General features: G+C 39.5%; 1 protein-coding gene across 1 annotated transcript in view; it reads left to right on the top strand.

Moving 5' to 3' along the window:
* Nucleotides 1-25,371, top strand: part of Col24a1 (collagen type XXIV alpha 1 chain) — a 264,200-nt gene that overhangs the window by 190,612 nt on the left and 48,217 nt on the right. Inside the window, exons 41-48 of the mRNA XM_085835446.1 lie at nucleotides 119-172; nucleotides 637-690; nucleotides 1,352-1,408; nucleotides 4,206-4,259; nucleotides 5,680-5,733; nucleotides 5,841-5,894; nucleotides 10,469-10,522; nucleotides 11,721-11,828. Coding sequence (XP_085691572.1) covers nucleotides 119-172; nucleotides 637-690; nucleotides 1,352-1,408; nucleotides 4,206-4,259; nucleotides 5,680-5,733; nucleotides 5,841-5,894; nucleotides 10,469-10,522; nucleotides 11,721-11,828 — 489 coding nt within the window. The remainder of the gene's footprint in view (nucleotides 1-118; nucleotides 173-636; nucleotides 691-1,351; nucleotides 1,409-4,205; nucleotides 4,260-5,679; nucleotides 5,734-5,840; nucleotides 5,895-10,468; nucleotides 10,523-11,720; nucleotides 11,829-25,371) is intronic.

The raw sequence follows: 25,371 nt of genomic DNA, 5'->3' as shown, positions 1-25,371 counted from the left end.
TTACTGGGTAGAATTTCAAACCATGAAAACCTAAAGGTAAATGTTTGAATAATAGGCAAAGATGTTGAATGATTCACACAATTGTCTATTTTCCCTCATATTTATTTTGATTTTTTAGGGTCCATTAGGATTGATGGGACCTGAAGGCGAACCAGGAATCCCAGGATACAGAGTAAACATTTCTGATTTTAAATAAATGATTATTCACAGACAAGAAGGCATTTTTAGCTCATATTATATACCAAATATGCAAACTAAGATTCACTTTTCATTTATTAAAATTTTATTATAAATAACATGAGAATGAAAAAATATGCAATGAAATTAGACACAAAGTCTCAATAAATGTCTGTATAATTAATTATAATAGTCATTGTGGAGCTTCATATATATCCACCACCAAAAAGATAAAGTTCTAATAAACTTGAGAAAATAAAGTAAAATAAACACTGTTATTTAAAAATGTTTCTTTTCCTTGATAAGGCATTGTGATATTTTGGTTCTCAACCTTCTGTAAAGTGTGCCTTGCACTTCTTCTCAGAAAACTGCAATGAGTAACAGCATGGGGTCGGTAGCAACAGATAGCACATCTGCTTGGTCTGGGGACTTGCTCTTTACTTGTTGCTATTCTTATAGGGCCATCAAGGTCAACCAGGACCCTCTGGATTGCCAGGACCCAAAGGAGAAAAGGTGTGTGTGTGCGTGTGTGTGTGTGTGTGTGTGCGTGTGTGTGTGCGTGTGCGTGTGTGTGTGTGTGTGTGTGTGTTGGCCTTTTACTTCCAAAGTTATGTATGAAACCTATGATTTCTTTCTAAATGAATGCATGAAAATACTGTTAAGAGATAGAAGGGCTACTTTTCAAGTTAGAAAATTTGCAGATTCTAGGAGGATATAAATACCAAGGAAATATTTTCTATGGATTAATTGGAGATTAAGGTGAAACAGTATATGTAAAGGTCCTTTGTGATACACAGTTTCATAAAAGCAAAATTATTTATTGAAAGGGGATATGATGTGCTGGATAACATTGCCATAAGCACACAAATATTAACTTAGAGTTTAATTTCCTAACGAGTTAGTAATAACTACAGCATGGCTCAGTTTGTAATCTAATTGAAAGTATACATGTCGAGAAAATTTATGATTAGTTTTGTGTAATTAAAACAGGTTAACATGTCCAATAAAAGATTCTATACATAATAGAAGCCTATATAAAATATGATACACTTAATTCTTAACTACAAAGTTTTCACTTAAATACAGCCAAAAAAACACATTAGAAAGTAACAAGAGTATTTTAAATGTACTTTCTGAACTAAGTTGTGTTAATAAATTCCTATATTTCTTTTAGGGCTACCCAGGAGAAGACAGCACAGTTCTGGGACCTCCTGGGCCTCCAGGTGAACCAGTATGTCTTTTCTCACATTATTTTGGTTCCTAAGATGAAATCAGTCAAGAGCTTTTGATGTCTGCCGGTCATGTCTTTACAGAGCTCTGTTTGGTTAGTCTTACCACTGGGCCTTACAGTAACTCAATATTTACCTCTATACCATGTACATAATGTAAAAGTCTCAGATATGAAAAAGTGCAGGAGTCACACTCCTCCACCGAGATGCATATCTAGGAAAATTAACTCTGACTCAAACTTTCAACATGGAATGCAACACAGAGTCCTAAAATACTAGTCCAAAACTAATACACCGATAATTTAGTTTTCTAGGGCAAATATTTCTCTAATTATAAAGATCAGATTTGTTCCTGAAGTATTTTTATTTTTTATATATTTTTATTAGCTATTTTCTTCATTTACATTTCAAATGCTATCCCCAAAGCCCCCTATAACCTCCCCATGCCCTGCTCCCCAACCCACCCACTCCTGCTTCCTGGCCCTGGCATTCCCCTGTAGTGGGGCATATGATCTTCCCAAAACCAAGGGCCTCTCCTCCAACTGATGGCCCACTAGGCCATCCTCTGCTACATATGCGACTAGAGACACAGCTCTGGGAGCTACTGGTTAGTTCATATTGTTGTTCCTCCTATAGGGTTGCAGACCCCTTTAGCTCCTTGGGTACTTTCTCTAGCTCCTTCATTAGGGGCCCTGTAATCCATCCAATAGATGACTGTGGGCATCCACTTCTGTATTTGCCAGGCATTGGCATAGACTCATACGAGAGAGCTATGTTAGGGTCCTGTCAGCCAAATCTTTCTGGCATATGCAATAGTGTCTGGGTTTGGTGGTTGTATATGGGATGGATCCCCTGGTGGGGCAGCCATTCGGTATTCTTCAGTTGAGAATTCTTTGTTTAGCTCTGTACCCCATTTTTTAATAGGCTTATTTGATTTTCTGGAGTTCATCTTCTTGAGTTCTTTATATATATTGGATATTAGTCCCCTATCTGATTTAGGATTGGTAAAGACCCTTTCCCAATCTGTTGGTGGCCTTTTTGTCTTATTGACAGTGTCTTTTGCCTTACAGAAGCTTTGCAACTTTATGAGGTCCCATTTGTTGAGTCTCGATCTTACAGCACAAGCCATTGTTGTTCTGTTCAGGAATTTTTCCCCTGTGTGCATATCTGAAGTATTTTTATAAAAACCTAATCCATACGTGTTTATTAGAATTTACTGGCAGTTGACAAATGGTTTGCCAGCTTTTACTGATTTGTCATTACAGCTTTTCAAGACCATGGGCCTATGAGCCTTCAAATCCAACATTTTAAAGACAAACTGTCATCACTGGTTTTGAGACAGGGCCACTAGTGTAACTTTGGTATCTGAATAACCAATTGTACGATGTTTAAGGCTAAAGGGAGATGTGAAAGACATATATACATTTAAGTGGATGGATAATGCTTAGTTCACAAAAATAAGCATATTGGTTGTATTTTCCATTTTTTCATGTAGTATTATTCAAAATAAGGATGCCAGAGGCATGACATCAGAATATACAGTCCCACTGTATATTTGATCTGGCTCTGTAGCTACTGTTGCCATTGATATTTTACTGTAGAAAAGAATGTTTCAAGCTAAATCAAGACACTTCATTTAAAGGCAATCTCTCTGTATGAGTGTTTAAGTGTCCTTGTGAAGTATGTGCTAGTCTATCCTCTTTGGGGGTCAATGACCCTTTCACAGGGGTCATATGTCAGATATCCTGCATATCAGATTCTTACATTACAATTCATTAAGCAGCAAAATTTACAGTTGTAAAGTAGCAGCAAAAATAACTTTATGGTTGGGAGTCATGGCAACGTGAGGGACTGTGCTAAAGGGTAGCAGCATTAGGAAAGTCGAGAATCACTGACTTTGAGGGAAATACTTGGCAAAAATATAAAAATTATCCAACAAACAGAAAAAAATTACCAAGTAGAGAATAATAGTATTTAATTTTTCAGGTTCTGGAATGTCAATCAGATTCTGTCTACTGAAATAAAATAAATATTTGGGGACTAAAAATATAATTACAATGGGATCTCCCGGTAGACATGAGATAGGGGTGAGATTTAAACCAGATCCCCAGAACAGGGATCAGAGTCTCTGTCTTTGCGTTGCACCGACTAACCATGCATTTAGGAGTAAAGTACGTTTCACCTATCAATAGTCTATAGTAAATTCTCCTGTGTGGAAACTGATACTCTATGTAAGTTTTAAAGATTATAATTGAACAGCTTACCATATCAAATTATTTAGATGAGAAATATTTTTAAAATAAGCCTTACTTTTTTAGGTTAGTTGAAGAAGCCTGTAAAATAAATACAATTAATTTTTGCATAAATTTCAGTTCGACTCATTTCACATTACAAAAATTATAAGATTTATAATATGGTATTATCCTCATAAAATTTCAAGGTTTTACTAAGCATTATTTCTTCAATATTTTTCCATAGATTCATTATGAGATTATATGCGTATAATTCTGTTTTAACAGTAAACCTCATACTGATTATATCTGTGTTTTAATTTGTTGTATTAGCTCTGATAACTGGATTTAAACATTTTGAAATCATGTGGCAACTATATAAACCATTAAGTTTTTAATTGTGTAGCGCTTTTGACATCCCTTGAGAGTCAACCATTTTTCAGTTACATGTAGCAGGCTTAAAGAAGCTACTATACCTTGACAGAGATATTTTTGGCAAAAGAATGAAGCACCCTAATTGCAGCATTACAGCCATGAAACTGGTTGTCTTTGTGTGTGATCTCTTTAGGGGCCAATGGGGGAGCAAGGAGAGACAGGGGAACATGGCGAAGAAGGCTATAAGGTAATCCTTGCAAGCTACAAAATAAATGTAATTACCCAAAAGGTTTGGCCCAGCATTCCAAACTCCCTCGGACTTACTTTGGACTGGCATTCCTGTTGATGGCAGCTCCTGCTCTTGCCTTCTGGCTCTTGACTCTTGTTTACAGTGCCAGGTTCCCTGTCGCTTCAGTCTTATGACTCATTCACAAGATTCCTTGCCCCCTCCCACCCTCACATCACATCACGCTGACATAGACCCTATCTGACACCTAAAATTTGTCTCTAGCTTTCTTATCCCTAGACTCACCCTGAAGCCCTATAATACTGCTTTCATGTCACTCAACACATTTTACTGTCTTGTGTTGCTCTATTTTTGCTAGTTTTTTTTTAATTATGTAGTGCCTTAAATCTATCTTGTATAATGTTTAGTTCTAAGCCCTATGTGTACTATACTTGTAGTAATGACCCTATAGATTACTTCACCCAATACATCTCTGCCTCAAGGCCAATGCTCTGTGGTCACTTCTGAAAGATTTAGATTAGCCAAGCTGACTGGACAAGCAGCTAGACATAAGATCACTATTATTACACTGATCTTCTCAAGATGCCTTCTGTCTGGGTTATTTCAGTAGCTCTCTAACTAGACTCGCAGCTGTAGCCCTTTCAAATCCACTTACCAATTCTGTCCCTCAAATCTGTGCTTCTCACACCCCTTCCTCTACCAGGAAGTCCTCACTGCTTCATCTGGAAAGTGGTCCCTCTGAGATCGAACTTGTCCCCTCTTTGCTTGCAGGACCCCATGGCCAATCAGTTCACTGATGCCGTAAGGAGGAATCCACCACTTCCCTCATGCTCTCTCACAGACAGACTCCACCAAACCCTTCACTGACTCACATTTAACTTTTGCTGTTTCACAAAATGAAGTTGCCAGTGTTTACCAAGACATAGCAGAGGATGAAGTGGAGCTCTCAGGAAGTGGTTTCTCATTGGCGAGAACTGTGCCACAACCTCACAGAGTCCAAAGAGGCAGCTGGTGAAGCTGTGGTCGCTGTGGAAAGGTCGCCATGCTCCGACAAGCCAGGGAAGCAGCAAACTGTGCCTGAGCTTTGCAGCTGGCTCGGATGCCCTGGAGATCCTTAGTGTAGTGACATCTATAAAGACTTCTTCTCCAAGTCATATCACATTTATAGGCTTTGAAGGTCATACACCATCTTAATCACCATTCAACCCTCTGCATGAATTAATATTTTAAAATATGATATTTGTCCAGCATAACATACCAGATTCAGCAAAATATCCCTCAACTAATATTTTCTATTCTGTTTTAAAGAAGACTGTATTTAAATTAAGTTCTAGAATACTCTGCTTCCATTTTAGCTGATAACATGACTAGGCCACATGACTAGACTTACTTGAATTAATGTAATCCTTTCTATTCCCAGGGCCATATGGGTGTGCCAGGACTCAGGGGTGCCACTGGACAGCAAGGACCCCCAGTATGTTGTGAAAGTATTCTTTAATTCTGAATTTAAAGAAAATCCCATTAACATAGTTCATTTCTTGTCTGCCTTACATGATATTTCTCTCTTGGCTCCTATTAAAGGGTGAACCAGGTGACCAGGGTGGACAAGGACTGAAAGGAGGGAGAGGATCTGAAGTAAGTGGCACGTGCTAGACAATGTGAAATGTATTGTTGGCTTAAAAAGCAGGCACACAACAAGTTTCCGTATATAATTCAAATAGCCATTCACTCTCCTGAATGAAGGTCACTGTAAGCCTCTGAAGGAGGGATTGCCAAACTCTGCGCTAAACCATGATTGAGTGGTTCTTATCTTTTGACTAGAATCTATATTGCAGTTCATCTACCCTGGCCTTGTAAAATATTCCCTGAAGGTGGTCTGTTCCTGGGGGGCTGGAGAGATGGCTTCAACAAGCATTCTAGTAGAGGACTCAAGGTCAGTTCTCAACACCCCACTGGGGATTTCACAACCACCTGTACAACCAGCTCCATGGGATAAAATGTCCTCCTCTGGCCACCATGGGAACCTGCTTTTATGTGCACATACCTCCACACAGATGATTCAAAAATGAAATACACATATGCATAATTTTAAAATAAAATAAATCTGTCTTTTTAAGTGAACAGAGTCTGACGAACAATACCCAAAGTTATCCTCTAGCCGCCACATGTATGTGCTCAGACAAACACACATGAACCTGCACACATGTATTCACTAGCACATGCACAAACCCACGCACAGTAAGTAAACAAGAATTAATAAATAGTTATATATTAATAACTGTCCCGGGTGAAGGAAGAGCAGAGAAATGGGATGGCTTTCATTACTACTTAGAATTTTTCATGTCTAAAGTGGGAAACGTTGTAGAATCAACTATAAACCTAGAAAACCATGCTACATGCTACCTGTGGGACAAACTATACGCCCAGAAAACAATGCTATGTGGTACCCAAGAATGTGGGTGCTTGCCAAGGCTTTATCCTAAAGTGTCTAAAGTTTTCTAATTAAAGTTTGTCTATTTATCGGGTTTCCTTTTTTTTTTTTTTTTTGACATATCTCTTGAAGGAGAAACTCTCTGGTTTTTGTTAGCTTCTGTTAAGATTATAGCAGTGAAAATCAAATTGTTGTATTAGAAGACAGCCTTTCCAATGAGCTGGTGAGCTGTCCCTAGGAGTTGGAGCCGAAAGGTGCTGAGGCCATCCCTTGACTTCTCCATGATCCAAAGAAACAGTGGTTCTTGCTCTGAGGGCATGCTGGGGCATGCAGCTCACAAGCACAATTTAGGACCTCTAAGAGTTTATACGAGCATTAATTGCTACAAGAATAACCACCAGTTATGTATAATTCATTAAGGACTCCTTTGGTGGCCAGATGAGTCCTGTCCAAATGCTGTCATCTTGTTTTTTGCAAAGCTTTGAGTTTGTTTTTTAGATTTGGAAATGGCCCCCTCAAATTCATCTGGACAGCAGTCTTGTTTGTGAAGTGAAGAGACATAAATCCCAGAGAGATTATGTGTTACCTAAGATCACAGAACTAATTAGCAAAAGAACCAGAAACAGGATCTTAATTGCCTGGGTCTCATTATGCTTTGAAATCTTGTATCTCATTATTATACAAAAGCTATCACTTTGAAATCTTGTATCAATTATAAACTTTTTATAAATTAAAATGCAGTTAATTCTGACAAACTCGTGAGTTTTTTCACTGGGCATGTGAGAGAGGTTCCTGCGATGCAGATATGAGTGAAAGTTCCTAGGAGCCTCAAAGACTCAAGTCTCAGGCTTCTTTTCCTCTCAACACCAAACTTTATAGAGTTTAGTGAACTGGTTAGAAAGAAGGGAGGGAAAATAATTCATTTTGAGTCTTTAGAAACTTTAGAAAGCAGACACAGTCTTTAGAAAGCAGACACAGTAATCTAAAGTTGACCACTCAAAGGAAGTTGGAGCGAACTGAAAGTTTGGATAACTATCCTTGAGATTTCTTTAAAAATAACGCAGTCTAAAACAAACAAAAGAGCAAGGTCTAAATTAACAGGGAACCTTAAAATATCATAAGAATTAGATCACCTTCTCTAGACAGAGAGCCAGTGGAGTACCCGTGAATGGAGCACTTCTGAAACGGGACCATGTGGGCCACTAGGTGAGTTTTTCAGTGTGTCTGAGCAAAGTAGAAAGCACAAATTCCCATGTATTGTGGAAAAAAATTCCTACAGAATCATTTGCCTTTCCTATGTAAGGACAGATATTCCATCCATGGATTTATGAAGGATTTATGTCCAATAAAATAGAATAAGTTAAGTCTGGCATTATGGAATACGTCTACTTTTATTATATTTGAATTTGGCATGTTGGTTGGAGTGTGACTCTTTCCTTTCTTACGGGTCTAACCCAGTTAATCATCCAGGAACCGCTTGCACAACAGTGTATTTCCTTCTCCTCAGGCCATACGTAATTTTCTACTGGACATACTAGACCATGTAAGGGAGAGGGTGTTTAGCAATGCTTAACTCTTAGTTGAGTTATGAAACTATCTAATGGTGCTAGTTTTGAGACATTTTAATGTAAAAATTCTCAAGATAAAATATAATGCAGTACAAAGAAGTGTACTGTCCAGGCTCATATAACTAATTGACACAGGATCCATAGCTTAAAACACACACACACACACAATTTTGTTTCTGGAGTTCGAGCTGGGCACAGCATTTAACTTCTGAAATAATTCCCAACGTAAGGAAAGTCTTCAAATGTAATTGATGTAACAATGCACAAACCTTCCTACTTGTATTTTGTTATTTGAATGTTTGGAGCACATACATGAAAATATGCTAGAAGTTGAGCCATGTCGGTCTTCTTTATAACAGAACCAACATCTGTCCCAAGTGTCCATCCCGTGTGGAGGTAGAGAGCTGAATGATGGGTACCTAATTCCTTGATTCCCTCTAACTCCTCTAAAACTCTCAAACCTGTTACATTTGACAAAATTTTCTTAAAGATTTATTTACTTATTTTATGTTTGTGAGTACACTGTAGCTGTACAGATGGTTGTGAGCCTTCATGTGATTGTTGGGAATTGAATTTTTAGGACCTCTGCTCACTCCAGTCTGCCCTGCTTGCTCTGGTCAACTCCACTCGCTCAGTCCCTGCTCCCTCTGGTCCAAAGAATGTAGCTGTCTTCAGACGCACCAGAAAAGGGTGTCAGATCTCATTATAGGTGGTTGTGAGCCACCATGTGGTTGCTGGGATTTGAACTCAGGACCTTTGAAGAGCAGTCGGTGCTCTTATCCCCTAAGCCATCTCGCCAGCCCACATTTGACACATTTGACCGTGTTTCCCATCTCGAGACTGAAGTAGCATCCTACTACTTCATGGCTTCTCATGGCTAGAAAGATAGTATGAAGGTGACTTTAGTCTTCAGGGATGCTGCACACACAACCACCAAAATGCATGCCATCCCTAGTGGCCCCCAACTGCAGTCTACATTAATTTTTTTTTTTGGTTTGTCGAGACAGGGTTTCTCTGTATAACCCTGGCTGTCCTGGGACTCACTTTGTAGACCAGGCTGGCCTCGAACTCAGAAATCCACCTGCCTCTGCATCCCAAGTGCTGCTAAAGGCGTGTGCCACCACGCCCAGCCTCCAACTGCAGTAATCTTTACTGTGCTGGCCCCCCTCTGTGGTCTGACTGGAAGAAGTTTTTTTGAGTCAAGCTTACATGTGTACCTTCCTGGGTGCTGGGATTATTCAGTGCACACCACCAAGCTCAGCTAAACAGTTAGACTTTCTGTCTCTTACAAGAAAGATCATTTTCTTCTGTGATGCACATGCTCTATATTCCAAATGTAACATCTGAGATTGATTGTGTGTGTGTGTGGTGTGTATGTGTGAGTGTGAACACCATATCTTTAGCATGATTACTAAGAACTTACCATCCCAGTGTAAAACAGTCCTGTCCAGGGTAACTTCAGATGTTCTCTGAGGAGTATGCCTGATAATAACACAATACAATTCTTTCCCTTATTTGTACACCAGGTTACTGTGTTCCGTGGTTTTCATCTGAAAATAATTTGGGCATATCATCAGAACAATGGAATGATTTGCAAGGACAGAGTCTCTAACTACCCTGGCAGACCATCTGCTGTTGAATCAATTATGACTAAAAACATCTCACACATGGAAAAACAAACAGCTCCTTGGGAAATAATACCCATTTTTTTTAATGCGAAAGTGTATTCTTTGTGCTTCCATGGAAGCACATTTTGGGCTCTTGGTTCACATCCATCACCACACAGTGTCTTGTGACCAGGAACTTGGCCTTTGTATTCCTAGCATGTAACAGATGCCACGATACATGATACATGATATTCAATAAAACTCTATTGAGTTTAGAATTTAGCCACTTTCAAAAGGAGGCACAGATCCTGTCTGACAGTGAGGCCATTTTCAAAACAGTGCTGTTTTAGAATTATGATTGAATTTTTAAGTCATAGAATTTGGAGCAAAGGGGAATTTCATACTCGATCTGTTCAATTTCTCCCATTTTCCATGAGGACGCAACCCCCACACAAACAACTCCTGTGAGATTTAAATGGCCATCCCAGTGACACACAGCTTGTTATGTGCACTTCTGTGTTATTCTAGGCTCGCTATTCTTTTCCACGGCTTGTTTAAGTAAGTGTATTTCTATCTATTAATGCCTGTGCTTCCCATTTTCAGGGTCCTCAGGGGAAAAGGGGAGTTCCTGGTCCTTCTGGGAAACCAGGCATTCCCGTAAGTAACAGACCTCTTTTATCTTCCTTGTTTTTCTAAACAGAATTGACAACTTTAGCAAGCAGAATAGTTTGGGGCCAGTTATGTCATGTTGGATAAATCAGACTGCCTTGAAAAAAACTTCAAACCCATGCCGGAACACAGAGGGACCAAAATATGACCACTGACTCTAAACCAAATTTGCTGTTTAAATCTGAGTCCCTGAAAGTGAAGGATGCTATTTCCCCAAGTTACGGAGCCCTCCCTGTGGACTCTTACTTCTCCCTCTTGGTGAACCACTGTAAACAGGGAACTTGGAAACATGACCAAGCAAGTGGTAACAAAGGTCAGAGTCTTCAAGTATAATTAAAAAGACATGAGATGAACTGGCTTTTAATTGGAGGGCTCAGCTTCTCCTTCTCCTGGCAATTAGTGCAGAAAGTCTTAGGGGTGGGTAGAACAAGTCCTTTGTCCTAGAATAAAGGTTAATTTCACCTTAGTATCCGTATCCTCCTCTAACTGGGTAGTTATGTGCTGACTGCCGAGTTAAAAAGACACCACTTCTGATACCACCTGCTTCTTCTTGCCTGCACTGGGGCAAAAGAGGAGGAAAAGATACAGAACACCTTGCAGATAAAGCCCAATTGTTCAAGAGTAGAAACAAGATAGTCAGGCCTTTTGTTAGTCATGTTTATTTGACTCAAAATGGGGGAAAGCATCATATTCTTTAGTCTTAAGTAAAAACAAAACCAAAACATGATACAAGGATTTACAGAAAACACTGATACCTCCAGCTGATAGCTCCAGCTGTCTCCAGCTGATGCCTCCAGCTGATGCCTCCAGCTGATGCCTCCAGCTGATGCCTCCAGCTGATGCCTCCAGCTGATGCCTCCAGCTGATGCCTCTAGCTCACAGCTCCATCTCACATCTATTCTTGACCTAGAGAAAGATGGACTGACACAGTGACAAATATCAGGAATTTCACTGTGACTTGAGAAGGTCCACAATAAATTACTGACTCAGTTTTATTTTTCTTTAGGGGACATTTTCTTAGGCACTTGGACTGAAACCAGAGCCTACTGGATACTAATCAAATGTTCTTCTACACAGTTATAGCCTTAGATCTTAGGACAGAATATAGAAATATAGCTTTTTCTACACCAAGAAATGCCATCTGCCCAATATGTGTCTATAATCAAAATTATTTTTAATTACCAAGGGAGTTCCAGGCTTTCCCGGGCCAAAAGGCTTACAAGGATACCCCGGAGTCGACGGCATGTCAGGATACCCTGGGAAGCCTGGTCTACCAGGAAAACAAGGACTTCTGGTGAGTAGTGAGCATATATTGTGCCCCTTACTTCTGCATAGGTGTCTTTTTAAGGACCATGGTTATGGGGACTCTGGTTATGTCATAGCTAGGGTATTAGTTCAGATTAAGCCAATCATTTTTCTAATAGTTATCTTGGAATTGGACTAATGATTCCAAGTATGTCAGTAGGTATAGACTCTTGGATATTTTATAGTAGCAATTTATATTTTCTGTACATGTAAAAGTTTAAAAAAGCAAGACAAGTATAAGGAAGCTCACCGAGTGATTCCATGAGGAGGCCGTGTTTGTATTCACCAAATGTCCGTCACCATCTTTGGAATATTTTGGTCTTGGCGGTACCTCAAGTAGGTTCTGCCCAGAATAAATTTCCCTTTGCTTTTACAGCCCTAGGTATTTTCAAGAACTGTGTGGATATTTCCTGCATTCGTTTAAGGGTGATACAATGATAGGAAATCATTCTTGTCTTTAATGCAATTTCTAGCTTATTTGATCAGAAAGTTTAGAATCGTCTTTTAGAGAATTACTGTGTGTGTGTATGTGATCAGAAGAGGGCATCAGATCCTCTGGAACTAAAGTTATAGAAGGCTATTAGTTGCCTACTATGACTGGTGGGAACTGAACCCCGGTCTAGTAAGCACCCTTAACTCCTGAGCCATCTCTCCAATCCTCCAAACTATATTTTTGTCTTCACTCATAGTTGAGTGAAGGTTTTTTATCAGTGCCAACCTAATTCAGATATATAGGGAAACATTAGAATAGCTATCTTCTTTCAATCACCCAGTAAAACTGAGCGCTTTAAGTTCCCACTATTGGGATATGGTTATTCGTTGACTTGTTTCTCTTTTCTTAAGTAATAAATCAACCCTCGTTGTTTATTCAAATGTGGCAAGGTGACGTACACAAACCCAAGCCCACACCAAGGCTCTTCTTTCACTATGGTGAGGTGCCTCATATATTTCGAAACAAAAAGAAACTAAAACAATCATTTATCCAATCTAAGTATTTCAGAAATAAACTCATACTCAGGTTCTATTTGGAGACATGAAATTTTTAAGGAGTCTTTTTTTTTTTTTTTTTGGTTTTTGGAGACAGGGTTTCTCTGTGTAGCCCTGGCTGTCCTGGAACTCACTTTGTAGACCAGGCTGGCCTCGAACTCAGAAATGCGCCTGCCTCTGCCTCCCGAGTGCTGGGATTAAAGACGTGCGCCACCACGCCCGGCTTAAGGAGTCTTTTAACACAGTTTCTATTTAATTCTGGAGGAGGTATATCAGAACATCAGGTTAAGGCGAGACAGGTGTGACACCTGGGGTGAATATTTAATTGAAACAAATATTTTATAGACTTCTGACAGCCGTATCTATCTAGTTAAAGACTTTTTTCTTCCTCCTCTTTCTCTCCTCTTCTTGCTCTCCTTCCTTCTCCTTTTTCCTCTCTTCCTCCACCTTTTCCTTCTAACAGGATCTTAACATGTAGCTGGACTACTCAACCAGCATTTGCTTCAGTCTCCCGGTGCTGGAATATAATGAGGCATTATATTGTACCACAGCTACCACACAAGAGGACTCTCATCTGATATCCCAGTCTAAAAGATAACTCTGTATACTGTGCCTTCAGCTTTACCATGGAAAGCCTGGGGTTTCACTTTCCCCAGTACTCGGTCACATAATAATTGACCTAAGGTCTCTCTGAACAAGCCTTGGACATGAGTCATAGAATATGCCTCTTGCCATTCCGTGAAGGGTTTCCTCCAGGACCATCTGCTTTCCCTCAGAAGGTTCTGGTCTAGGAGCTGGCTCTGAATCTGAGAAACGATTGAGTCGCTTAGTTTGACATTTATCCATAAAACCTACAAGCTTTCCAGTTGAATGCCAACATATTCTAGCAAACCATGGCATATTTGGTTGATTCTGTGGGTTCTTATGTTAAATTAAACATTCCAAAGATATGTACAGATCAAACCAGTGATAAATGCTTCCACCTTTTCTCTGATTAGTAAATTAGTATCCTGGGTTCTATTGCTGAGGCATTCCAAAACTCCCATTTCAGAGACACAATTCTAATGCATTTCGAACACCTCGGAAGAATCTAGGCTTCAAATTGACAGTCTGCTGATTGTTAATAGTGCGATCGGGTGCCTGTCTGACCTTGTTCATGTTCTGCTTACTAGTTAATTTTATTGTATAGGTAAGAATTACTTATTTGAAAGCTATGTATGACCTAATACAGCTAAAAATATTTTTCAAGTAATTTTCCACGGTGCTATTGGATTTTCAGGTAGATGATACCTTCAAATAATGCCCCACTTCCTCACATTCCTTACGTGTTCTTCCACATGAGCTCTAAGGCACCCTTCGTGCTGTATTTAGAAGCATCAGAAATATTGGGAGAGTATCTACTGCTCTCATAGAGATAACGCAGCTAGTGTTTTCCCGCCTGGAGCATCTCCATCTTCCATCCATCCCCCATGTCCTGCATCATCCTTTACAGTTCCTCTTTCCTGGTTTCCATAGATACCTTAGTTTCCTTCTGTTGATGAGACTTGCCTGTACTTTGGCTATTGCTCACATGGCATGAATAATGGACTTAATAATCAAGTGTATATGCATTGAAGCTGTGGCCTATTCATCATATCACTGTCTATAGCTTCCCTTTGACACAACAAGTGGTGAAATGCATCTCCAGTATGTATATTTCTCTAGGACCCTAACCTCTGGCGCTGTTTCATCCTGCCACAGAGCTTGACTCTCAGGTGCTGTGCGCGTTCTGTTCATATTCTCTTTCTTTCTCACATTCTTAAGAGGGGTACACTTAAACTGTCCAGTCACCAATATTTTCAGTACCCTGTATAAGAAAATCTTCTAAATTTGTAAGACAGCTTTCCGAGCTCTTAAGTAATAACAGATTCTAGTTTTCCTCCTTGTAAATATAAAACACACTTGGCATTGTTCTGGAGATTCAGCTAAACAGTAAGGTCCCAGCAAGAGTAGTAACAAGAAACAAAGGTCATTCAGATTATTATGGAAGATATAAAACTGTCTCCATTTGCATATAACACAATTATCCACGTAGAAAGTCCAGCATCCATTAAAAAATGAACTTAGCAATGTTTCAGGATGCATGACTCCCACACATAAATGAGCATATGTACTCTTATGTTGTTTAATGACAGGATTCTGAGACGAGGATTGTTTGGGATTCCATCATTATGAAACATTATAGACTGTACTTATATAAACCATAATTGTGCCGCTTGCCACAGCCTGTGATCTGTGGTGTGGCCTTAGCTTCTATTTGTATACCATGCCATGTGACAGTGCTGACTACTGTAACCTTGAATATCTATGCAGCTGAAGACAGCTAAACATAGAGAAGTATGCTGAAAACATGTGTAAGGGATTTCTCTAAAAGTCACATGCAGGGCTGGGGAGATGGCTCACTAGATAAAGTTGCCTTGCAAGTGTGAGGACTGAGTTTAGATCCCCAGTTCCCATATGTATGATAATCAAGCATGACAGCCCCTGAGATCCCAGAGGCAGAGAGAGGGATTCCCCAGAGGGAGGGATGAGGTGGCTAGTTAGACTAGCCCTATGGACAATCTCAGGGTTTAATTGTGAGACTCTGCCTCAATAAATAAAATGGAGAGCAATTGAGGAAGACACTCCATGTCAACTTTGTGTTCTAAGGCCTATACATACATACACACATACACCACACATGCATACATGCACACACACATGCAAACATGCACATACACAACACACACATGCATACATGCACAAACACATGCAAACATGCACATACATACACCACACATGCATACATGCACACACACAACACACATGCATACATGCATACACACATGCAAACATGCACACACACATACACAACACACACATGCAAACATGCACAAACACACATGTAAACATGTACGCACACACAACACACATGCATACATGCACACACATGCAAACATGCACAAACACACACAATACACACATGCAAAAATGTACACACACATGCATACATGCACACAGACATGCAAGCATGCACATGCACAACACACGCATGCATGCACACACACATGCAAACATGCACATACACAACACACACATGCATACATGCACACACACATGCAAACATGCACACACACATACACAACACACACATGCATACATGCACACACACATGCAAACATGCACACACACATACACAACACACACATGCATACATGCACACACACATGCATACAGGCAAACACACACATGCAAACATACACACACACACACACAGAGGCAAAAGAATATTGCCCCAGTCTAAGGCACTTAGCATTAGTAAGGCTGAGCAGCCAGGCTCTGGTGAGACAGGGAGCTATGGCGAGTGAATGAGGTGAGCAAGCCATGACTCTGCTGCTGTAGACTTTAGGCTACAGTAAATGAATTTTATGAAACTATTATGAAATAATATGAAATAATTTATTCAATAATAAATTAATTTAGATTATTATGACATTTTAATGTAAATTTTTGGAGGTTTAGAGTAAGACAACAAATCACATCAAAGAGCTGCATAAAAACATTTTCTTCCTTTGTGTCTCTGTCAATATTTTCTACTCTTGTATTTTTTTAACCCTTTGATAAATTTTTAAACATTCAAAGGGACAATTAATAGATGGGATGTCACAATCTGCTTGCTTTAAGAATTGACACATATGGAAGAGCTGAGATCAGATGGGCCATGTACTCTGATGGAGATGCTTAAGCACCAGCCTGTCAGCACATTTGATGTATTCAGCAGACCTGGGGGAGAAGGAAGATTAGCCTAGCTCAGAAGGAAGTCTCTGTAGGTGATACGTCTTAGGCTGCACTCCTTTGGGAGGTGGAAAGTTATGGCAGACAGTCTCCACAAGAAGTGTCAATATCCCTCGAACCTGGCCTGGGAGATTTGGCCATTTCCATAGTTCTGAGGCATCAGGTCCTTGACATGGCCCTGCTCCTGACAACAGAACAGAATCAGTTAGAACTTCGTTTGCTCCCCACAGGAGGAGTCCACTCAGGAGCTACTAAATTCAGCACACAGTTGTGCGTAGCAACAGTGGTGTCAATAATACCATCCCGTGTTCAGCAGCAAGCATGGTACACGCCTCAGTGCGCACATTTTGACTTCCTGATTTCCCTTCGATTATTACACTTTCAAACCTGATTTTCACTGTTTGTCTGTGATTATATGAGCTGCAATTGTCTTTTCCCTCCCCTTAAATTATCCAGGGTCATTTTCTGATGTTTACAGGTAATGTTCTAAAACAGAAATCTAATAAAATAAAACAATAAGTTCTGTGGTTTAGCATCCTTTACAGACCCTGCATTGTAATCCCGAGATTTGCACATCGGTAGGTATTTATGAAGATGGAAAAGTTCTCCACAGAATATTTTATATATGATATTGAGTTTCTCATGCTTTTTCAAAGAATACACTAAATAAACTAATATCTTCAGTGGCTACCTGGTCATTAGCACAAGTAATGTCTAAGAGAATAGTTTCGAAGGCAAAGGAAAGCTACTAAATTTTTTTAACGCTATTGGAGGAAATATAATCATTGCTAAAAGCAAGGAAGATTCCTGAAGTATTTTCAACCAGGGATAAGGACATCTTTCTCATTGGCCTTTTATTTAAATCATGGCACCATGGTGTTCCTTGGCTTCCCTTTAAAGACTGCTGGGTTTATCCACTTAGAAAAATATTTATTCTAGGGTTTGTAGCATTATGCAACTGCCTAGTTTTTCTAAACAATGTTCTTTCTTTCTTTTCTTTTCTTTTTTTCCCCCCTTTTTAGTTTTGATGTGGCCACAGAATTACAGAATTCCTGGCATATTATCTCTGTAGTCTCGGTGTTTTTCAAGGTCATGTGACCATAGCTGAGGGATAGTTTCAGGGAAGCTCAAGTTGCCTTTCTGAATTTCCTTTGCTCAAATGAGTGTTCCAAGGCCAGACAGCTTAGCACATCTGTAGCAAATGAGTCTACCACGCTGTTTTCGTTGAGTTGGACTTCTGTACACAGTCCCTCAATCATTTAGGAAAAAAAAACTTTTCCTTGAAAAAATCATAAATCTATCTGTCACTAAAACAAAGACTTACCAGCCTTTTTTTTTTTTTTAATTTTTATTGCTACTCTAATAAAACTGGTTTTTGAAAAGGAAGGAATGAGATGTAACTAACAACTTATTTTAGGACAAATCAAGGCTCTTCCAGGCCTGATTTTTACCATCAGGTGACTCTGCGTTTAATGTGCATTTCTCAAACTGAGGTTCTTGTCTTTAAAGATCACTGAGAACCTTCAATATCTCTCTCTCTCTCTCTCTCTCTCTCTCTCTCTCTCTCTCTCTCTCTCTCTCTCTCTCTCTCTCTCTCTCTCTCTCTCTCGTGGGTTGTGGGTTGTGCCCAGCATGGGATAAAAGGGAAAGTGGCCCTCAGTAGCCTATCCCTGACCACCATGGGAGTCTGAGTCAGGAGCACTGGCAGCCCAGTCGCCCATCTGGTCCTGTGTAACTTACAACACAGCTATACTCAAAACCTTTGGTTCTGAAGAGGCTGTAATCCTTTCATTTAAGCATGCTGTCTTATTGCTGTGGATAGAGCTACTTTCAAAGAGTCCCGTCAACTTGCTTATCCAGTTAGGGCTCCATCTCATTAGAGCTTTCTCCCTCCTTTCTTGTGGCTGCTTCCGTTGGACAGATTCCTGCTCATTAGGATGTCTTCCAGGACAGTGCTTGGATTGTTTGGCAGCTCATTAGTCTCAAAGTGAAAGATCCGCGGAAGGATAGAGGTTTCCTCATTGAATCTTCAGTGAACCCCACCCCATCAGATACAGCTCATACTCTGTGGAATAGTGTTCTTTCTGTATCTGGCCTCTGTCAGCCTGACAGTCTACCCTGTTCTTCATGAATACTGTTCATTCAAGCATAGTAACATCTAAGTTATCAATGTTTACTGCATACCAGACACTAGCCCAGATGCTTATTATATATTAAGTTATTTAATCTCTGTGAGGTCAACATAGCTATTACCTTCAGATTACCAGGAGGAAGGGGTACTCAGAGAGACTAAGAACTCCAAGATCACACAGTCAACAAGCACGGGAACCAGAATTCAAAACCCGGCAATCTAGTTTGAGCACCTTGTTCTTTACAAGGATGCTCGTTCGACAATTGCAGTGAGGCCCTATTCCTGTGTGCACTCTAAATCAGAGTCCTGTCTGCTCAGAACTTCAACATACTCGGGGTGCTTTGTCCAGCAGAGCATGGTTAATTTAGATGTCAGCTGTTTATATTGTTTTTCCTTGAGACAATAAACTCTTGTGTAGTGGGGTCTTGCATTCTGATCGTTGGATACCCAGCACCTTGCACATTGTTAGGTCCTTTGTGTGGGAACTGTGTCATGTGTTAAGTATCATCCCAAACACCATCTATTAAGTGAATATGTCAATACCTAATTTATATGATTTTTACTATAATCAACTGAAATATTTTACATAAAGAACCCAATACATGGTCTAGGCTTATTGAGACAATATTGTCCTTATGCACTAATAAATATGATTACTTAATAAAGCATTATTTTAGGACACAAATAATTGTTCAGAGCCTGGTACAAATGAGGAGTTATAGAATATAATAATAAAATGACAAGAGCTGACCTCGGGGACTGCACATAAAACAGCGACAAAGTTTTAATATTTGACCTTTAGCAAAAGTCAGAATTTATGGATTGATATATGGATCGATATAATGGTTGGATACTATAAATAAATAAATAAATTAAATAAATGAAATAAATAAATAAATAAATGAAATAAATGCAATAAATAATTTCAAATCTTGTTAAGTGCAAGGAAAGACGCAGTTATGTGATAAAGCATCAAGGGAGAGGCAGGCTATATAGGAATTGAGTATGGAAGGCTCCCTGGAAAGGTTATAGTGAACCTGACTGTGGTCAGATGAATTCAGATATGAAAAGAGCCTGCTGAGTAGGAGGAGCCAGAAGGAGAATGTCCGTAGTTGGTAAAGAGTTGGCCTGTTCACAGGGTTAGTGGAGGATGGACTGAGATATGTAGATATGTTAGTTGCTTTTGATATAGAAAGGTCTATATTGATTTCTTCACAGCAGTGAAAGGGAAGACACATGTAAGAGCCACGAACAGATGAGTCCTCTCTGGTCTCTGGTAGTCCTGTGATTGTGTGCTGAGACCTAAGTAGAGGGGACTTCACAAGGTTCCCTGTACTATAGTGTCATGGTCACTGCTCAGAATTTTCAGGATTAAGAAACCATCATTTGTTCTAATGGAAATCTGTAAGGGATGCTGGGATGTGGGCCAGCACAGTGCTGGGTGATGCTGGGAGGTGGACCACACAGTGCTGGGTGATGCTGAGTGGTGGGCCAGCACAGTGCTGGGTGATGCTGGGAGGTAGACCAATAATACAATGCTGACATGTGTTGCATCTGAGTGAAGGGTTAGTTTCATAGACTTGGAAATAGCCACAAAGCAAGCTCAGTGATCCTTCCCTGCTGACAACTTGCCTCAGCCTACTCTAGGTCTCTTGGCTTTGATATGTTGAGATTTTTAAACTACCTCTCAGCAGCTCACTCATAAATCGTGACCGTGTTGCTTGTGACTAGTACTACATCACAATGTTATAAATGTGCCATAACTTATACTTGCTGTAGCCGTGCATATTACTACCCATAATTACTAGCCCAAGTATTTTTAAATAGCCACTTCTTTCCTGGGACGGATATGCTTAGCATCAAATAAAACCAGAACTTCTCCTGAAGCAGGAGTGGTTTTCACTGCTGCAGTTGAGGCATAGTGTTATGTTTGTGGCTCTTGCGTGTGCTGGCTTTAAAAACTACATACCTATGTTTCCTAAAATAGAAACTTTGGCACATTACACTAAATTTTTGTGCTACAGAAAATAAATTAATTTATGTTTTCTTCTTACAGCATAAACAACTACAGGAACATATCCCTATGTAGATAGAAGATGTATAGCAATACAAAGGGCAAGAAAGGGGGAAATACTGTTTTCCTAGAAATTTTCAAGAAAAAATCAATTAATAGGAAATCCAATGTTAATGTCATTTAAGTTTTTTTCCATTTGACTAAAAGAAAAAAAATCAAAAGAAATGAGTGTCGTGAAGGTTTATAACTCACTCAATGCCCTTTTAAAGCCATCAGCCTCTCCCAGAGCCTCTTTGTAATGTGTCTTTCTATTGTTGCCCATATTTCACAGACTTTATTTACCACTGATTTCTCAAGATAGCTTGTTGAGTACTAGTGACAGTGAGACAGCTCTCTAGGGCCAGGGGGGCAGGAACGAAGCATCTCTGCTGTGCTCTATTGTTATGCACAAGTGAGTTCCAGAATCTGTTTTTCTTCTCAATGTCTACAGGAAAGCCATCTTTTCATTCCTGGGTCTTTCCATTTGGTTTAGACACTTCCCTCTTCCTTCCTGAATTTACACCAAGTGGGCAAAACAATAGATATGTCCAGGTGCCAGTTTCTGAGGCATGGGAAGTGCACAGGGACAGAAAGCACCCACAATATGACACACATTCGTTTCTTACTCATAGGATCCTGGACCTTTTACCCTTGAGATTTAGGTTAATCACTTTCTGTTCTGTCAAAATTGGCAACACTCTCCTGTAGGGCTCAAAACTCGTTTATGTAGGGAGACACCTTTGTCTGAGAATAATGGAACTCCCTGGCCACAAGACATCATGTACTCTTTTTGTTATATTAACCTTCTATTTTATAATTGAATAGTACCTTTTAATTATAAAAATGATAATAAATTGACTAGAGAATACTGGGTGTCAATGTGGGAAAGATTTCCTAGTTTATACATGAATGTGCCACCAAATTAACCTTCTAAGATTCAGGTAAGCTATTCATTGATATCACCATCTCTTTGCAAAATGAATAATTATTGTGGTTTTACTTGTTTGTAAAATTTCTCTGTATTATTTTACAACCCTTTGCTCAATTGTTTGAAGCAAATAATCCTTTGGAAACCACTAGACAGAATGCCTGGAATTAGCATCTGTTTCTCTTGAAAACAAAATTAACCATCCATCTGTGTATCCCTAATAAAAAATGTTTGTTCTTTACTTGTCTGAAATACTCTTAGAACTTGGTACAGAACACTCTGCTGCTGTCCTCGAGTTTCTCTCTAAGAAACCAACGTGGATGGTAAATGACTTGCAGTATGTTCATTAGGCTGGGCTGGGTGTCTGATAACTCCCACAAAATTAGCTTTCCTTGTAACCTGAACGAGGTTCCTCATGATGACACCCACAGCCTAAATCATCTCTTGGCCTCAAGGCTGTTCAACAGTGTCTACAGGTCTGTTTTACGTTTCTTGGCAGAAGAGCATGTGCCATTTCTACTAGGAAAATAATGTTCTTGAAAATTACCTAGAATTATGATGGAGGTGATGTGATACTGTTTGGGGATTGTGGGACCGTGAGCCTAGCCTACATCTGGTACAGTGAACTCATATGGCTCGTCTCCTGTGACATCTGGGGAAAGGTAGCTCACAAGCTTGCATGATAACCTATTCTATCGTCATCATCATCCTAATGATTTGTATTCACACATTTTTTTAGCCAGTTTTAACTATAAAGTTACTTTGCTGGTCTAAGAATAATTGCTTTGGGGCTGGTGAGATGGCTCAGTGGGTAAGAGCACCCGACTGCTCTTCCGAAGGTCCAGAGTTCAAATCCCAGCAACTACATGGTGGCTCACAACCATCCGTAACGAGATCTGGCGCCCTCTTCTGGAGTGTCTGAAGACAGCTACAGTGTACTTACATATAATAAATAAATAAATCTTTAAAAAAAAAAAAAAGAATAATTGCTTTGTTTTGTTCTCCCTTCCTTACCTATATTTCCTTCCAGCTTTTATACATGACCTTTTAAAGATTCTGTAGGTCATTGTATTGTCTTTAGGTCTTCTAGCTGATGAGTTTTCCCTAAATGTGAGACGATGCTTTCCATTGGAATTTTGTTGTTTCTTGATTAGTTGGTTGATTGTAGAGGGTGATTGGATAGTTAGGTACATTGAATGTTGTTTTATTGATAGTGGGATTTTTCTTTTTTTGAGACCAGGTCTCATGTGTGACCCATGTTGGCTTCAAAGTCACTATGTAGCCCAAGTTGAACTTGAACTTATGACCTTCCTACCTCAGCATCCTAGCTACTGGGATTACAGACATATAGCACCATATCCAGCTTAAACTTCTCTTTCAGAATGTCCCTTTCCTGTAAGCTCATTATCCCTTCAGATATTCAGTCACTAACACAACACCTAAGTCTTCTTTGGTCAATTTTGAACTTTCCTGAAGTCTCAAGTGCCGCTTATGGGATGTGCTTTCATTTGCATGGGTGAACTCTAAAAGGAATTATCTTATCCCCTCAGAGTTCTCATAATTCATATAGAAAATTATCCCAGAAGTATAGTCTCACAGAACACATTAAGTCAGTGAGAAACAGAGAGGGAAGCAATGGAAGACAAGTAGGACAACCTAATATATCTAGGATAAAGTGAAGTACTTACAATATGGAAGAGCTATAGCATCTACATCTGAACTTAACAATGTGGAGATTTCCAGTTAGAGAGAGAGAGAGAGAGAGAGAGAGAGAGAGAGAGAGATGATAGACTAGCTATCACTATCTCCTCACTTTATACTTCCTTCTCTCTCTTTTTCCCACCTCCTTCACCACCATTCCTCTCTTCTTTCCTCTTTTCCTCCCTCTATAAAGGTTTCTCATTCATAATGGTTCCTCAAATATTGGGCTCCACTGATATAAAGAAATGATGGAAGATAAAATAGTGAGTGTAGGTAAGGACAGAAAGGTTTCAAAGTCCAGCCATAGGACTTTTCATGACAATGAATTATGTGCTATAGCCACCTGTGGTTAAGCACTGGGCATAGTTTATTAACACTTAAGTGAGTCTTTTGTAGTTATGAAAAATCTACTTATTAGAGGTACCTTTAAGAAGATAGATAGGTACTAGGTACTGGAAAAATGGCTCAGCAGTTAGGAGTGCTTGCTATCCTAGCTGCTCTTGCAATGGACCAGAATTAATTTTCTACTCGCTACATCCAGCAACTCACGATACCCTGTAACTTCAGCTCCAGGACATTGAGCACCCTTGTCTGACCTCTGTGGGTACACACACACACACACACACACACATACACATACACACACACACACACACACATACACACACACATACACACACACACACACATACACACACACATACACACACACACATACACATACACACACACACATACACAGACACACATACACAGACACACACACACATGCACACACACACACAGACACACACACACACATACACACACACACACATACACACACACACACAGACACACACACACACATACACACACACATACACACACACACACAAATTTTAAACTCTATGTAAGAGACAAAGAATATATTTATGTGCATATTCCTTAGAGGTATCTTCCTTACAATAGTTGATATTTTGAAAATCCTTGTTGGATGCATGAGAGAACCGTTGGATAACATGAATCAGTATCCTAGGAACACACTCAAACAGTAGCAAGGGAGAATTTAGCAGATTTAGTAAGAACCAGTAGAAAATAAGGGAACTGAGAGTTTTGCTTAGGAATTTGTATGGCAAAATGACATGTGTCACATAATTCTATTCATTAATTAAGTGAACATATAACAATTGAGTACGATTTTTGTAATAATATCTACTTGTAAGAAAAATGGAGAAAGCGCGATCCTTTTGGGCAGACGACAGTGTAGCTCACTGCAGTTCCCTATTGGCATTTTGTACTTTTATTTTTTTAATGTTTTTGCTCATCTGTTAAACTGCCCTGTGTTGGGATTCTGCATATTTCACATATTCCATCTGTGTACATTCTTTACACAGAGATAGGAACTTCCAAGTCCACAATTTATGAGCATATGATCTTAATTGAACATAGTCAGTGCATGGAAGGAATTTGTAGAATTCCATTAGATTGTTCCCTTGATATTTGTCTTGTACCATGCCATTACATTGTAGACTAATCATTTCCAATTGAAAGTTATGTGGAAACTCCTCAACTGTACCAATAGACTGAGAAAAACAGAATCCTCTTCCACCCGCGTCTAAAATATGCACCTGAAACTGAGACCAGGAAATCTGACAGAGGTCTCACTTTTGTCTTAATTTTTGACAGTACAGGAGAGTATAAGGCTCCTAGTGTTGCATGGGATTTGGTTTTGAAATAACTACAGTGTGTGTTACACATAAAGTCACTGTTCACCTGTGTTATTTTGAGTTTCATTAACTAATAAGCATTGTGAAGTCTACAGCAATATCGAATTGTTTTGTTTTTGTTTTGCTTTGTTTTGTTTTGCTTTGCTTTGCTTTGTTTTGTTTTTTGAGATAGGGGTCTTACATATCCTAAGGCTAACCTCAAATGCACTT

This window comes from Mus caroli, unplaced genomic scaffold (genome assembly GCF_978045245.1).
Source record: "Mus caroli unplaced genomic scaffold, Mus_caroli_1 scaffold_3, whole genome shotgun sequence".
NCBI lineage: Eukaryota > Metazoa > Chordata > Mammalia > Rodentia > Muridae > Mus > Mus caroli.
Note: the sequence above shows the minus strand (reverse complement) of the source record. Positions and strands in the feature narration are given on the sequence as shown.